This window comes from Cynocephalus volans, chromosome 8 (assembly GCF_027409185.1).
Source record: "Cynocephalus volans isolate mCynVol1 chromosome 8, mCynVol1.pri, whole genome shotgun sequence".
Lineage (NCBI taxonomy): Eukaryota > Metazoa > Chordata > Mammalia > Dermoptera > Cynocephalidae > Cynocephalus > Cynocephalus volans.
The window spans coordinates 117702251-117719573 of record NC_084467.1 but is presented as its reverse complement, the minus strand read 5'-3'; the positions used below and the strand labels follow the sequence as shown (position 1 = coordinate 117719573).

Below are 17323 nucleotides of genomic sequence, written 5' to 3'. Positions count from 1 at the left end.
TATTCATTCATTTTTTCTTTAATTTGTAATTCATTCTTAATGGTGGAAGGACCTTGTGGATTATCTAGGCCAAATGGCAAATAGGTTTCGTCTTGGCTCCCAGCTTCAATTAAATGGTACGAGTAACTTGAGCGTTGCATCTGGACTCAGTGGGAAAAGTATGTCATAATTAATTAGTCACAACTCACATGGTTCTGGAAGGCGGAAGTCTGGATATCTATGCCATGTTTTTGTCATTCCTAAAGCAACTTTCCACCTAATACGGAAAGTCTTTAGTCTCTAACATTGCTCTGAGATGGTTTCTGCTTAAGCACATTCATTGAAACAGCTTACTTCATATTTGGATTTCTCTGTTAAAAAGTTCCTCTCTGGTAGTATGGTGCAGAGTAAGGGGATGGACAGATTTAGATTTACCTAAAGCTAATTCTGATTCTGCCACTGTAATTCTATTCTAGGGCCTCGGTTTTCCATCTGAGAAATGAAAAAACTTGAACCAAGTCACCACGAAGTTTCCTTCCAGCTTTAAGATCCTATTATTCAAATGAGTCAATATCTGCCTCTTAGGGACATGCTCCATTGGCCCCAATTACACTGTCTGGATTTGTGCAGTTGCTCTTCAAACATTTGAGGACCTAAGCCCCTTTGAGATGTTTTGTTCCAGGTTAAACATGATCTGTTTTTAAAATCATTTCTCATATGATAAGGTTCTGAATTTTTCACCATTCTGGTTATTCTCTTCTGGACACTCAAGTATTCCAGCATCCCCCTGGAAGTGTGGCTCCCAGAACTCAACCCAGCTAGTTGTGCAGTGGGAGTATCCTCACCACTTACCCACATGCTCAGCCTGCCCCTCCTGGCCGATGGGACCCACACTGACGAATGCACAGACTGAGGGGAAGCAGCTGCTAGAACTTTCCCAGATCTAGGGATAGTTGTATTTTGTAGTTTTACAGGCCCTTCCTTCAGGCTGCATGCAGAACAGATGCAGAGAGCATGGAGTCAAATCCGGGAGGACGCGGTGCTTCCCCCAAAGATCGGTAAGTAGCCAAGAGCATATTAACAGAACAGGTGCTATTTCTTAATAAACATGGAAGGAAGATTTGCCAGATATGTCATTATGTTTGCAGGAGTGTTTTTTTTTTTTTTTTTAAATGAGGCACTGGGTGTTCATATCTCTACTGATTAAAAAAAACCTTCTCTCCAACCTTCCCTTTTGCTATGCCCTCTCCGTATTCTCTCTGATATACATGTCAAATGACCCCTTTGCCCTAGAAACTCTTGAATTTGTCCTTTGTATAGAAGGACAGGTGCAAAAGCTGTTGCTCAAGGAAAATAAAATAACAACAAAGAAAAGCAAGAGCAGATTTGGAGAGGGTCTGGCCTGACCATGAGCCTATGGAAACAGTGAAGTAAAGGTCGTTCTGGGAGGAGTCTGACACCTGGACTGATGGGGGGCTTTTCTCACCACCCTAACCCCAAGGAAGGGGCATTCTGAAGAGCACGAGGTCCCATGTGATGTGGCGCCAGGCCATCTCTCTGGACCTTTCCCTTCCACTGTCCCCTCTTATTTAGATCCAGCCACCCTGACCTCCATTCTATTCTTTGTAAACACCAACCTGCTCTCACTTCAGGGCCTTTGCATTTTCTGGTCTCTGTCTGGAACACTCTTTTCCACTGCATGGCTCACTCCTTCACTTCACTGGGCCTTTGTTCAAATGTCACCTCATTAGAAGTTGTTCTCTGATTGCTTTATCTCCCCAACACATTGTGCTGTAGTCCTTTACTCTACCTTATCTTTCTTAATAGAACCTATCAACATCTGACATATACTTAATTGTTTATTTGCACTATTAGACCATAAACTCCATAAGGCAAGGTCTTTGCTTTCCTCACTATTGATCCTCAGTGCCTCAAAGTATACCCAGCACATACTGAGCTCTCAACCAATATTTGTTGGGGTGTGACTTTTAAAGCATCAATCTCAGTGCTTATTAGCACCAAAATTGGTCTCATGGAAGCACTTTGTGTTAACCCCAGTGGGGGATTAATTAGTCCACTAGTTGGCAAATGAGTCACTGGGGATGGGAACAGTAGTTTATTTGAGCAGCATGGATCTGTTCAAAAAGGCCCTGGTGCACCACACTACAAAACCACTGTCTAAATGAGGTCTCTAAGAGTCACGTTGTGAAGGGAGAACTGTGGGCCACATCCCACCCAGAACTGCTCTGATCTGAGGTGGGGCTCTGGGGATGAAGGGAAGAAAGGTGGGGAGTGGTGTGTGTTTGTCCCTACAGAACCACCATGGTGCATTGCTGGATTGTGGGCATTTTTTTTTCACATCATTTTTAGGGATTGAAGCTAGTTTTGCATGAGTCAGTGACCAGGCATGGGGAATGTCTCCAAGTGGCAGGTGAGGCAGCACAAGCTGCCAGATGGGGGGCCATGTGCACCCTTCAGGTAGATTTGGGGGAAGATAATGGGACAGCAGTGGATTCAGGAAAGGGATAAGGATTAGGTAAAGCCAGGTGACATGCAGGAGACCTCTGAGTGGAGCCAGACAGGGAAAATCCAGGAACAGGAGATGTGAATCTTGAGGCCAGTTGTGCTAATCATTGTCCAAGGTAAAGTGACTACCCAGGAATTAGGGAGAAGAGAGAAGGTTCTTGGACAGGATTGACATTCTGGGTGGAGAGATTGAAGCTACCCTGGGAAATACTTCAAAACCTACCCCTGCTTCTTTAATCCCTCCTGTCTTTCTATTATCAGGACTTGAGGAAGGATACAGACAAAAATCCGTTTACACCTTGATGGGGGGTGGGTAACCATGAACCTTACCAACTATTAATTCCAGAGGGTAAGTTTAGGCCATCAAGTTTTTTCTAGCAGCAATAAAATAACCCAGAATTTTTCTAGACAGAATCATTCAGTGGCAGAATGTATTTTCCAAAGATGGCAACAATAATAACTTTCATCTCACATGTCAAAGTGACCTTGACAATCTGTGCATTGAGTGATGGGGTCGTTGTCCCCTCCCCTTGATCGTGGGTGGGTCTTCTGCACTTGCATTTGACAGTGAGTGTGGCAGATTTCAGGATGCCTCAGCACCTTTTCTCTCCATATTTTTCCTTCTGCGTAGCTTTTCCTGCTCTTCACTCTCTCCAGTCTCAGGCAGAAAGACTCATCCTGAGCTGAGCTGCTTTTCTTAAAGTTGTACAAGAACTTCCTATTGGCTGCGCCAAATTCAGTGTCTTTTTTCCTGGTCACTTTGCCAGACAGTGAGGACAGAATATCAACCCCCACCCCCAGATCCTGCAGGAGGTGTGGGGGTCAATGGAGATGGTGAGAATGTTTATTAATAAGGTGTAACCTGCAAAATGGCACCCATCTCAACTATGGGATGTCAACCCTCCTCAGTCGTCTATAGCTGCAAATTACTTTTCAAGGGCCATGAACTCAGATGACCCGGAAGTCCTTCAAGCCAGAAAGAGAAACCCTTGTCCCCTGCCTCCCACCTTCCCTTTCACCTCCCACCTAGATAACACGCTGGTCATCAGGAAGCATCTGGATCTCAAACCACAGGGGCTGGGAGTGGAGGTGGAGCTCACAGTGGGTGATTCAGAGTTTCTCTGTTAGTTCAAACGTGTAATGTCTTTAGAGCTCGGGACCCAGGCTGGAGGCGCTCCTTTGGTGCCGGTTGGTTAACATTTTATGAACAGTAGTGGGTGAGTGAATGCTTTGAACAATCAATGTCCCTGTAAATCCTGGAGAACTTCCAGTGTCCTTGAGGGAACATCCTGTTAGGCCCATCTTGCCCAGAGAACAGCCGGAACAGGTGAAGTGGAAAGAGAGAAGGAGGAGGCGTGGAAGGTTGTGCTGGTGCTTTCTGTCTTCCCAGCGTAATGGCTGCCCAGGCTGCTCCTGGGGGCAGGATGGGAAGCTCATGGGAGGCGTGAGGACCATGGTGGTTTCCAGGCACCAGCCATGTCCCAGAGCTTCATGTGCCTGGGGAAGTGGGGTTTCTGATGATCCAGGCATCAGCTTATATGGCAGATCTTATACAAGGGGGTTCTCTGTCTCTGAAGCCCCTCTGTCAGCACAGACATCCTTCTTTTTCCCTGGTGAGGAGATCAGAGAGAATGTTACCCCACCAGTATTTGGAATCTTGGCATCCTTGGCCTGGCCCCAGGCTTCTGAATCCTAAGTATCCTGACCAAGATCACCTCAGGCAAAGGAACATTTTTTTCCACCTTTCGAGACCTTGGAAAAGGAAATTCTTCAAGAAGAGGAAGTTCTTCCTAATGTTTAACCCAATTTAGCTGCAGAAGGTATAGAAAGTTAGGGCTGTGATGGACCTCACTGAATGACTGATCAGAAGCCACGTGGCAGAGCCAGGACCAGTCGCTGGACTCACTGCGTGGTGCCTTTCCTCTGTTCCAGGTGGTTGGATTCTCTCCCTTCTCAGTAACCAAAACTCTCTTTTCCGAACCTTGGAAACATTAGGCTAAGGGAGAGTAGCCAGTCATAAAGGACTACATAGTGTATAATTCCATTTATACGAAATATAATAGAAAAATGTATAGAGACAGGAAGTAGATTAGCGGATGCCTAGGGCTGTGGGAGGGATGGGGAGTGACTGGGGGTGATGGCTAAGGGGTTATGGGCTTTCTTTTTGGCATAATGGACATGTTGTAAAATTGGTTGAGGTGATGGATGCGCAACTCTGTGAATATACTAAAAGTCATTGAGTGGTACACTTTAAATAGGTGAATCGCGTGGTATGTGAGTTATATCTCAATAAAGGTTTTTGTTTTGTTTTTTTTAAAAAAGCTGTACTTTTCTTGGCTTCCACCTTCTTTCCACAAATCCTGGATGCTCTCCGGAGCAAAGGGCCAGGCCAGGCCTTCTCCGTGGCAGGGGGGGCCTCTGGGTGGAGCGCAGCCTCAGCCACACCCTCTTCCCTTCCTCACCCCCAGCCCCCCATGCTTAGTGGCTGGGCCCAGACTCTTGCCTTCTAGGACATGCCTGCCATAATGAGATCTCAATGCCTCCTCTTTGCTGACCCTGGACCAGCAAGCTCAGACAGCCTGGGATGGAAATGGCCACAAAGCCCAGGTCAGGTGGGTGGTTCTCTCAGGTGCAGGGCATCCTCAGACAGAGTGGGGGATGAGCAGGATGTAGAGCTCAGAACCTGGTGGGATCACAGTTTCTCCTTCCCTCCTCAGGAAGATGGCCCTCTCAGCCACTGGCCAGGGAGGGGCTTCTCTCAGGGAGCCCCTTCCTAGGAATGGTAGGCAAGAAGGGGTTGGGATTCATCTATACTTTCACGCCACAAATGTTCATCAATACTGGCTGCATTCCACAAATCATTATGTTCAAGGAACCACTGGGCATGCCCATTGGTGACCCAGCCTCTGCCTTTAAAAGGCTAGGAATTCAATGGGGGAGTAAATATAATTAGTTCTGTGACTGGGGTAAGAATGGAAATTAAAGGAAGAACATTAACTAGCCTAAGAGTGGGGGAGAAGGTCAGGCGAGGCTGCCTGGAGCACTACATCTTGAAGACCGAGTGGGAGATAGCCACATGAAGAAGAGGAATTGGGTGGCAAATCATGGGAAGTGTGTTCCAGGCAGAAGGAACAGAATGTGCAAAGGCCTGAAAACATATGTAAGAGAGTAGTTCATTTGGAGAACTGCAAAACAAACTTCAGATAGTTCAGTCTGGTTGGAGACCAGAGTATGAGATGGAGAGGGCCAAGAGATAAGGTTGGAGAGGTAAGGAGGGACAGATCATCTGAAGCTTAAATAGGAGGAGGTCCAACCCTACCCTCTTCCTCAATAAATCCACCACCGTCACCCACTTCCTGCTCTTGCAGGACTCCTACCTGAGCAGGGACCACAGTGCCAAGCAGAGAAGAGACCAACCAGGATGAGGAGCAGTGAGACTGGCACCACTACCAGCAACACATCTTTGTAGGAGGACTTCCCTGGTGCTGGACATGAAGGGGTGGGGTCAGAGGTGTACAGATACTTCATAATCCCTTAACCATTGACCACTGGCACTTGGCATACCTGCATCATGATGGCAGCTCTCCCAGGGAGTGACTGTGGCCAAGTCCCAGCTGACAGGGTTGGAGACAATGCAGGAGTAGGCCACATCCTTGTCTCCTGGTCCCAGTGAAATGCTGAGCACCTGTCCATCTATGAAGAGGCTGTGTGCTTCCATACCAAAGTCCATTGTCCCCTCCTGTTGCCAGCTATAGGTTACATCACTGATGTTGGGGGCCCAGCAGGACAAGAAGACCTGGCAGGTCTTGGGGGGCTGAGCATCTCCTGCTACAGCAATGAACACTTGCACCATGGGCCTGGGCACTGAATCTGGGCAAAAACAGTTAAAGCAGGTGTGGGTTACAGGGATGCTGGGAAGGCCTAGATTCTGGCTCTGGGATCCATGCAGGGTTAGATGCCCTCTCTTGTTTCAAAACCTTGACTGCCCATAGCACAGGAGCTAAACTCCTTAGCATGGTATTCAAAACTCTTTATGAAATGATCCCTGTCAACCTCTCCAGCTGTACCTCCTCCTAGTCCTTCCTGCTCATTCTAATTAATTTGAGTTCTCTCAAACAAGTCATGCTATTTCATGTCTTTCATGCTTTCACTTGGCTTATCAGTGCACATATATGTTTTTCCTTCTTGTCCTCCTAGAAAACTCCTACCCATCCTTCAAGGCCCATCTTGGACACATTGCTTGAAGCTTTCCCTGATAATCCAGGTGTGGCTCTGAGCTCTCTAAGCACTGTCCATTCTTTTCTGTAGCACTTTTCTTGCAATGCTTGTATATCAGTCATTCAGCAAGAGATGATAAGCATTTATTAAGTCTGGCAAGAAAACGAACACATTCCTGGCTTGTTGGAGCTTCCAGGTTGGTGAGGAAGACAGATAATGACAAGTGATTATGAATAATTAAATAAAATAATCACAAAGATGTGAAATGCTGTGAAGGAGGAGCCCAGAGGTAGGGTCTACCTCTTGTTATTTCGATAACCTTAGCTCTCTAGCTCTGGCAAGTAGGAGGTGCTCAATACCCGGGCCATTGAACAAACCAGTGTCTTGGTATCCTAAACCATGGCTCCCCTTTCCTATATATGTTGATGAATAAATTCTGGGTCTTGATGGCAATGGGGCCAGTGGGAGAGCATTCTGGTGACAACAGGAGGGCTTAGTCTCTGACTGCATTCCAAAGTCAAGCAGAGTGAAAACCTCATTAATGCCAGCTCAATCTGGTGGGATTTGTGATATGAAAAAAGAAATGATTTGCTGGGCACACTAATAGTATAAACAAAGATTACAGGGGGGATATTTATACCACTTAAGAGGACAAGCTGCTTCCAAACATGATCAGGCACAGTAGAAACACCCATTGACATTTCTAGTAACTGATCTGCTAATTCAAATCATTCTTATCTATTGTCAAAGCAGAGCTCCTAAGGACGGCTGCTTGGCAGCTTTATGCAATTAGTTCTAATCACTCTATGTATTTGGAAGCAATAAAACAGCAATTTCCTTAAAATCTGTAATTCAGATGCCGAGAACAAGGCATTTTAGAGGTTAGTAGTGTGGGTGCTGCATGTATTATCACAGTCAATGTCCTCATTTCACATGTGTGGCAGCTGAGACTCAGAACAGGGGAGAGACTGGCTGCCTGTATGGTTGTGTAGGTTATTCACTGCACAAGGGCATTGCATTAAGGGAGCTAAAGGGGTAACAAGCAGGAATGGGGTGCTGAAAACCAGCCAGCATTCTGCCTGTCAAGAAGTGCAACCTGGTTCAGGGCTGCGGGCTGCGGGCACCTTCCGCACATTGGCCCCCTGAGTAGCTTACAGAAGGACAGCTAGTTAGCTGTCCTTGGGGGGTTGAGACACTGCCCCAATTTGCTTACAGCCTTTCTCTCCCTCCGTTTTTCTCTTCCCAGATGTTACTTCTACTTTCTTATCTTAAATTTGGACTTTTTCTCCTCCCTACTGTATCCAAATTTATGAGGTTTTACTGAAATAGTAGTTTGGGGTCTCTCACACCTCTTTCCCAAGCTGTTAAGTGGACAAATAAGAGCTAAAAGACTATTCTTCCTTGACCAGCAGATATATGGTGAAGGTGGTAAAGGTGGTGAACTGCTGATGGTGGTGAAGGTGGGGGAGATGGTTATGGTGGAGATGGAGATGGAGGTGTAGTTGTTGGGAAAAAAGGCTCATTCAGTCTCCAGCTACCCCAACATTGGTGATAAATGCAGCTTCATGAATCCACCCAGCTGGGCCCTGCCATCCCACAAAATTATGAGAAATAAAAATACTTGGTGCTTTTAGCTGGTACATTTTGGGATGGTTTGTCTTACAATGATGAATGACAGAGAATCCATGAATGCTATATACTTAAAATCTTTCCAACAAAGATCTTTTAAGAAATATAAAGTAAAAGTTCTATGCTTTTAATTATAGTTTTGTAATTTAATTTTTAAATAAAAAACACATTGTGTCGTAGTTTAATTTACAACATTTTTTCCCCCTTACTAGTGGTACATAAAATTATAGCATGTCTTATAATCTATGATGATACTTTGGAATTGATGAAGCACAGCCAGGCTTTGTCCTAGATACTTTTGCAAATGCCCCTGCATTTCACCCTTATAGGCACTGTACATGGTAATATTACAATGCCCAATTTACAAATAAGAAAGGTGAAGGTCAGGGAGGCTAAACATTGAGTCCAAGGCCATGAGCCAAGGAAAGACCCAGTTGGAGTTCAGAAAAGGACTGTGGGATGGCAAAGCCCAGCTGCTCCAGATAGCAGCTCATCTGGGAATACCTGATGAGATTTCTTAGATGTGACTGCTGGGGAGCAGATGTTCCCTGAGTTAGCAACATGGCCAGAGACCAGCAGTTTCTGGATCCCAGCTCTCCCCAGCTGCCATGGCTCAGGATGCCTGCCTGGTGCTTTATGGGGGATGGGGTCAGGGAGTCAGAGGTGGGTGCACTCACCGTATACCTTGAGCTGAAGGGTCTGAGTCCAGGCCCTACCCCCTGTGTCCACCATCAGCACAGAGAAGTTGCCGTTGTCTCCAGACTCCAGTGGCCCAAGCTCCAGGCTGAGGTTGCTGTGAAGCTTGGCTCGGCCCAGAAAGCGAGAGTGGTACAGAGTCTCCAGGGAGTCCCGGAAAAACGTGGCCAGGAGCTCCTCCGAAGGCCAGAGAGATCGCCAGATGGCTTCACGGACTTGGAAGCCAGGGGGGCGCTCTGCCACCAGCAGCACCGAGTCCCCCACCTTGCTCAGCACTTGGGCACCAATAGCTGCAATGGGAAGTAGTGCTGAAAGAACAGAGCCCTGGTCACTGCCTGCTCCATGCTCCTCAGCCCTCTCCTGAATGCAGCTGAGCTGCTATGGAGCAAATTAAGGCCACTCCACCCACACTCCCTCCACTCAAGTTGAGGGTGCACTGTGCCAGGTACTGTGATAAAACTGGTCCCTGTGTTCATGGAGCTCACAGAGAAAGTCAGACACTCAAGCAAGCAATTAAAATAAATTATGTTAAGTCCCACGATGGAAGAAATAGGGTGTCCTGGGAGAACACAGGTAGGGCGATGGCAGACCTAACCCAACCTTGAGCGGCTCCAGAGAAGAAATGGTTAAGCTGAGGCCTGAAGGAGGAATGGAAATCAGCCAGGCCAAGAGAGGCACTGCCTGGAGGGGGACAGGGAAGTGTTGCAGGCAGAGGGAACAGCCCATACAGAGGCCTAGAGGGAGAGAGCATGGGGTGCTGGGGAACTGAAAGTAGCTCTCTGCAGGGGGAGTAGAAAATTACACTGCAGAGTTGGTGGGAGCCAGATCACGCAGGGCCCTGAAAGCCAACTTGGAGGTTGGGCTTTGTTCTTAGAGTGATGGGGGCAGGTGGGAGGCAGGTCTTAGAGTGGTTTTAAGCTGGAGAGTAACATGATTAGAGGCATGCTTGGAAAGATCACTCCAGCAGAGAGGTGGAGAATGCACTGAAGGTGGGGCAAGACTGAGGCTGTTTATATCAATCCAAAGGAGAGGTGATGGACACTTGCACTGAGGAAGGGAGTAGCTGGGATGGGGAGAAGTGAGAGGAACTGAGAGAGATTAGGATGGTGTAATCAGTTGGATTTGGTAATAGGTTAGATCTGGGGGTGAAGGATAAAAAGGAGCTGAGGTTGGCTCCCAGGTCTTTGGGATCCATTGGGTACCATTCTCTGAGATCCAGAACAGGAGGAGGAGCAGACACGGTGGTGAGATGGCAAGATGCTGAGTTTTTGGGGACCATATTTGAGATAGAGGTGTGTGGGAGACAGTGTTGCTTCAAGTGCCTTCCTGACTCTGTTGCTGGCTAATTTCTGTTCACTCATGAAGCATCACTGTGCGCTCTGGCCTCCCCTGTCTCTCGCTGCAGGTTACATGCTTTCTCCATGTGCCCACAGTGGCCTGGGATCACCCAATGATTGCCCTTATCCTTCTAGTATCAGTGCCTGTTTATGAGTCTGCATCTCCCACGAGACTGTGAGCTCTTCAAAGGTGATAATACTTTTTTCCATCTTTGTCCTCCCAGTGCTCACCACAGTTTAGGACCAGCTACAGGAGAAGCTCAGTCAATTGAACTGAATGAATGACTGAATCTGCTGAGGCTTCCCTGTGCCTGGCCTACTGATGGGTACCGGCGTGCAGAGCAGAATAAGAGCTGACGTGAAACATACCCAAGTGCTGGGAGCTTGGTTAAGGGGTGTCCTAGATAGCCACTCAGTTGGCCACAGTAATTCTCACTGCCCTCCTGGCCCAACCATCTCTGTCCTGACTAGAAATGGCTTTAGTGTTAATGCCGAGTGGAGACATAACATATAGAGAGAATCACATGGGATGTCAATCAAGACCTGGCTTCTATCCTGTCCTACCTCTGCCACAAATTAGCTGTGTGACCTTCAGCATGTCATCCTCCCTCTCCAGGCTTCAGTGGTCTTGCCTGTAAAACAATGGGGTCATACCAGATCACTTGTATTGATCTCTTTTACTACTAAAAACTCTTAAAAAAAAATACTTTAAAAAATAATCCCCACATCCAATGTTCAGAACAATGTCCTTATATGTCCAATGATTTGAAGGGTTGTGTTAATCAAACAGATTGAGACATTTTTGAGGATTAGATATGATTTCCTATGTATGGTTGGACATGTTGAAGAAATCTGAAGGAACTTTGGAAACCTCAGGGCCAGGGACGCAGGCAGGGACACTGGACAAAGCAACCTCAAAGTCCTTGTGAGTCTCTCATGTAAACAATGGGGTCTTAGTCTTTGCCACACCCCACGACTCCCATCTCCTGGCCCTGCAGTTCTGACCTAAGTCACATTGGCTACTTGTTGACCAGGGAAGGGACTTCAGGCATCAGACAGGTAGAAGAATGGCCCAGTGTTGAGACCCCACATGTCAACTCTTCCACCATCACACCTGGGCCATATTAAATTAACCTGCACTCACCTCTCATTCCTACTCAGTATCCATCTCCTATTATGCAGGCCTGCAGGGAGGGACCTCAGCTTTCCCACAGGCTGTTGAAAACATAGTCCTCAGATTATAGGGAGCCCTGCTCTGCCCTGCCATTCTCTTCTCTTCCCAGACTCTATTTAGAATTTCCATGTGTTAACACTACTAGATGACCAACATTTTCACATTCAACTTTCTCTCTGAACCAGTGCTACCACTGGCTCAGCTTTAACTGCCCTGGGCCACAAAACAGCTTGTGTCTCATGGACATGGATGCTCCTAGGGCTGCCACCTCCTCCCACCCAGGACCCTGCATGTCTTTGTATCTATCTAGCTTTAAATGTTGCTCAAGAACTTGCTTCAATCTTCTCTACCCTTTCTCAGCTCCTGAGTTCTCCCTCGGATGAGCAGGGCCCTGCCCAGACGTTTGGTGAGGGCAGCTGGGGAGATCCTTCAGCTCTCTGAGAACAGGCTATTCACCAGCCCCACTTACCTTCCCAGAGAAGCAGCCTGCACAGGAACCACATGGCCATCCTTCTCCGGAGAGTCAGGCAAGCTCCCTCGACATCAAAATCAGAACATCTCAGGCCAAGTGGATGTACGGAAGGAGCTGTGGTCCTTTTGGAAAGTCCCATGTTCAGAAGGAGGAATCTTGACTCAGAACAAAATGCCCCGAAAGTGAAAATATCCAGGGTAAAGTGGAAGTTGGCTGCAGGCCTAGCTGGGCTTTCGGGAGCAGATTCTTGTAAGTCAGCCTCTTTCATGTGCACATGGTTGGCTAATGCATGGTGACCAGTGCCCCCACACAGCCCACATCCTCCTTGCTCTCACCAGGTCTCCCTGCAACTGACCCTGCCCCACTGCTGCTGTCCTCCGCATCGGAGCACAGAGAGTCCTCATGAAGAAGACTGAAGCCTGGGCTCAGCACACAAGGCTCTCCTGAGCCAGGTTCCAGCTGCTTCTCCAGTTTGGCCACCCATATCCATCCTGCTCTCCAGGCAGCCCAAGCAAGGTCTATGTCATCTCAGAACTCCCAGCTTCACACCTGCATGTGTTGTACTTGCTGCTCCTTCACCAGGCATGCTGTTCCACTTATCCTTCCAGATGGAGCATGGCTATGCAGCCAGCCAAGCCGTCCTTCAAGGCTTCCTGACCCCAGGCGGAGGGAGAGACCTCCTCTTCCATGGCCCTGTGTGTACCTACTCTTCCCACATTGCCCTTAGCATGTTGCTTGTAGCAGTTTTCTGGTCTTCACAGACTGTTTAGACAGCAAGGTCCTATATGCATTTTGGTGTTCCTCTTAGTTCTTGGCACATTATAGATGTTTAATAAATATCTGTTAAATGGGTGGATGAATTCTAGACATGGTTACACATTTTGCCCTACATAGGCCCTACAATTCTTCTACAAGAGGGATTTTCTTGTTGACCTGCTAAAGAGGGGGAATTTAACAACCAGAGTGAAGTTAGGCATCTTGCTGAGGTCACACAGGAGCAGAGCTGGGACTTGAACCTTGATCTTTGGAGCATGGTCTATTTTGCCACAGTCACCACCTCCCCACTCTCCTTGTTTCTCTTCTCAGTTTGAATTACTTGGTTTCTTATGCCAGGGAAGGCTTTTTGAGATGTTGCCCCTGAGGAAAATTCCTGATTGTCCTGAGTGTGGCTCACACACAGACCGGTGACTCTGGTCTTGTGTGGCTGTCAGTCAAACTGGATGCTGTGCTTCGGACCCTGTGAGGAACTAGGCATATGGGATGGGGGGCGGGTGAGCAGGAGGATTTTGTGATAGAGTTCCCTTCCTACACTCACAGCCAAAACATAGAAACAGATAAGCCAGGGAAAGTGAAGGTTCACCTGCAGACAGCCTCTGCTCTATGCAAATAGACAGCACTGGTAGGCAGTGCTGCAGGAGTGAGTGGGGAAGAGGTCTCTGCTGATCTGGGCAGGGGACACTTCCTGAGAAGAAGGAATTCGAGCCACACTTTGAAGATGGGCATCATTTAGATAAGATGAGAAAAAGGAGCAGGCCAGACATTGGGGGTGGGCTCTAGCATGAGGGAAGAGCAGAGCATGCAAAGACTGGGCAGTGGGAAAGTACTAAGTAGGCTCCAGAGACAGTGAGGAACAGCAGGGAGGAAAACTTTAGGACTGAAATGGGAAGAATAGAAAGAGAAGTTGGTGTCAGATATGGTGGCCCTGAATACTGGGTTAAGTTATTCTGGAGACCAGTGGCTCTCAACCTTGTTAAGTGCTTAGATTCTCAGGGATGCTGGTTCAGTGGGGTGGGGCTAGGGCCCAGGAACCTGTGGTGTTAACAATCAGTCCACTCCAGGTGAGTCTGTGGCTGGTGGACTGTGGGCATGCACCGAGAAGCTCTGTTTGAAGGGAGGGGGCTGCTGCCCATTTTGAGCTGGAGTAACTTGGCAGTGGGAGAACAGCAGGCAGGGCAGGTTGGGAGAAAAGAGGGAAGGAAACCTAGGTGGTAGCTGTTGTGATGGTCCTGCAAAAAGGAGAAGGGCCTGAACTAGGAAGGAAATAGCTAGCATACAGAGGAAGGGACAGAGCGGGAGTCCTGGCAGAACTGAGAAGCTGCCTGGCTGTGGGGTAGAGAGGCCGAGAGAGGGGAATCATTTATGACTCCGTTGTCAGTTCTGCCATTCATTTGTCAGGCATTTATTGAGCATCTACTTAGGTGCCAGGTGCTGGGGACACAGATGAAAGGCTTGGCCCTGACCTCAAGGAGTTCACAGTTTAGATGAGGAGGTGGGATATATAATCTAATAATTACAACCAGGGTGACAAGAGCAATGCCAGATGCATGCATGGGATGCTATGGGGGGACAGAGGACAGCTCCTGGCCCAGCCCCGTGTGTGGGAGGCTAGGAGGGCTTCATGGAAGGGGAGGTATTGGAGCTGAGCCTTAAGAATACAACAGATGAGGGTAAGAATTAAGAACTCAAGTTCTGTAGTTAGACTTCCTGAGTTCAAATCTTGGCTGTGAAAGCTTGAGAAAAGTAACTTCTCTGTGGTTCAGTGTCCTCATTTGTGACATGGGAATTAATAACTGTATGTACCTCTTAGTGTTGCCAGTGAACACATGTGAAGGTTTAGAATGGGGTCTGGTACACAATCAGCACTCAAATATTAGCCATTGCTACTAAATGGCCAGAGAGAGGGAAGAGGGGGATCCTGAGTAAAAATAGATAAGGGTATGTATGAGGCTAAGTCGTGCCCTGTTCCGCTCTTCTTCCCACCTGAGAGCTCTGTGAGGACAGGATCAGGGCCCCTTCATTTCTGCCCTCTGTATACGCCAAGGTTTTCTATGAGGTGATGCCCTCCAGGCATCTATTGAATTGGATCAAATCATTCTGAAGTATCAAGACCCAGGACTGGGAGGGCTGTGGGATGTAGACGTGGGGCCAGCATGAGCCCAGATACCGAATTCCTTCAGAGTGACAGTGGAAAGTCATCACGTTCCCTCTTAGCAGAATTGGTCCCCTACAGTGGTCCATCCAAGCAGGAAATAAATTTCAATCTTCCACCTACCCCTCCATCCCCACCCAAAACCCTTTTCCTTGAAGATAATTTTGGGGAAGCTGAGGAAGGGGGGAGGAGAGGTTGGGTGAAGACCGGACCAAAGGGAAACACTTCCTGCCCTGTGACAACTGGAGAAAGACTGGGCTGGAGAAGTTGGTGTTTCTTCCAGGTGCAGGGAAGGGTGAAGTCTGCGGCAGGTTCTCCCCACCACTGCTAATCACTGGTTCACACCACATTAATTACCCAGCCACAGGGGGGAGTGCACTGGAGTAAATTAGCTGGTGAGTTCAAAGGGGCCACTCCTGCATTCCTTAATTAAGAGAGCAGCTGGCAGCCAGGGCTGCTACGCCCGCCTCCCTGGGGCCTTTCTGGGAAGCCTGGAGTCGGCTGAGTCTGCTGCGTTGTTGAGGCAGGCCAGGCGTCGTAGCTGCATCTGCCATGTGGAACAGCCCACACCTCACCATCAGCCCACCTACACTGTGGGCCAGGGTGGGGGAGCAGGTGTTAACTGTGGCCACACATGCTGTCTGATCTCAGCCATTAACCCTGAGCCACTTCGTGCAGAGAGTCAGGGCTGGGTGGAATTTGGGTGAGGGTGTGCCCTGAGATGCCCTGACTCTGAGGGCAGGATGGGGTCATGCTTCTCCCAGGGGGAGAGATAGAGGATGGAAAAAATGGTGGGGTGCTTGAGGAGTTGGGAGACCAGAGTCAGGCAGGAAAGGAGGTAGAGGCGGAGGCAGAGCAGCCCAGAAGGAGGGGCATTCAGCAGGCTTGGGGGCAGCCAAGGGTGAAGGAAGAGGGACGGGTGTCACTGGGGAGTGGGTAGGCCTCTGGGTACTGCTTCAAGGGGATGGTGTGGGGTGGGGTCGGGGTGGGGGGGTGGGGGGAGAGGTTGAACCCTGCCTAAGCCCTGTCTTTGTCTGCACTCACCTGATCTGTCAGCAGATCTCAAAGGCTGCCCTGTGCACCCCTCCCTAGCTAGCTAGCTCAGGAAGCAGTGTCACAATATGGCAGGCAGTCTGGGTTTGAGGCAGAGGGAGGTTTGCCTCTGTCACTTCTTAGAAACACTCACTGTTGCTGAGTTCTGCATATATGAAATGGAGGTACCTTACCTCCCATGACTTGGTGCTGGTACAGCCCTGAGCCTGAGTGCCTTCTGAAGTTTTGTGCCTAAGCCACCTCTCCTGTCTCACTCTCATCCTGGCCTTGCTGGGAGTAGGTAGAGGGGCTGGAATCTTTGATGAACTAGGGGCATGGTGCACACAGCAAGAGAGGGAGAAACTGAGGAGAGAGCAAAGTCAGTGGGATGGAGTAGCCCACAAGAGCCTGGGTGAGAGGGGTCTGCTGCTTAGGTCAGTCTGCTGTTGAGGCAAAGATGCACCTTCCCAGAGATTTGAAGGAAGGCTGTATAAAAAAGAAACAAAGCCACAATTGTGCTTTATTGAGGTACACAGGGGGTAACCAGAAGCTCATTCATGCATGCACTCATTCACCAAACACTAGTTGGGTTCCCATCTTGTGCACACCAATGCACCAAACAGTTATAGAACATCGAACTGCATGAAGTCAAGAACCTGTGCTGATGACAGTGACTGTGATACTGACAGTAAAAGGAACAAGCACTGTTGAGCTGTGCCCCGCATGGGAGAGTTTTCCAGAAACAAGTAAGACATGGGCTGTTCTTTAAAGAACTTGAGAGAAGGATCCCTGTGAGCAAAGGCACAGCAAGCAATGCACCCTGAAGAAGCAGACTTGCTGACAGCTTCAGGTCCTGCCAACGGTAGCTTTGTCCTGCAGTGCAGAGGCAGCAAGTGGCAGGACACAAAACATCCCAGAATTGGATGGAACAGCCTGGGTCTTTCCCATTTTGTACACCCTGTCTGTAATTACCTTCATTAAAGTTGACACAAAGATGAAGGACATAGATCTGTTTAGTGGATGCTCATTTAAATAAAAATGTAGAAGACCTTATTTCCTAGCCAAATCTAAACTAACAAACCTGGAATTGAAAGAAATCTCAGTGCATCTAACCAGCTCAGTTCAAGGAAGTTTGTATCTGAATTGTATAGCACGTACACAACAAGGACCGGGTGTTGATTCATATCTTACAATGAAGTTGTCTGCTGAATGCATGAGACAGCCACAATGTAGGCTGGTGCCTAAGTCCTTGACTGCCTGACAGTGCCACCAGAGGGCAGCCACGAGGCTCCCAGCTGTCATTTTCTTTCTCAGTCTCTCCCTTAACGAGT

The 17323-nt window shown here is 48.3% G+C and overlaps 1 protein-coding gene across 1 annotated transcript; it reads right to left on the bottom strand.

Annotated features, from left to right (window-relative positions):
* Nucleotides 1–4053: 4053 nt before the first annotated feature.
* SLAMF8 (SLAM family member 8) lies at nucleotides 4054–12062 on the bottom strand. Its single transcript, XM_063103715.1, has 5 exons — nucleotides 12029–12062; nucleotides 9030–9356; nucleotides 6070–6375; nucleotides 5877–5990; nucleotides 4054–4115 (listed from the first exon to the last, which is right to left on the bottom strand). The coding sequence occupies exons 1-5, from the start codon at nucleotides 12060–12062 to the stop codon at nucleotides 4054–4056; spliced, it is 843 nt and encodes a 280-aa protein (XP_062959785.1).
* Nucleotides 12063–17323: the final 5261 nt, after the last annotated feature.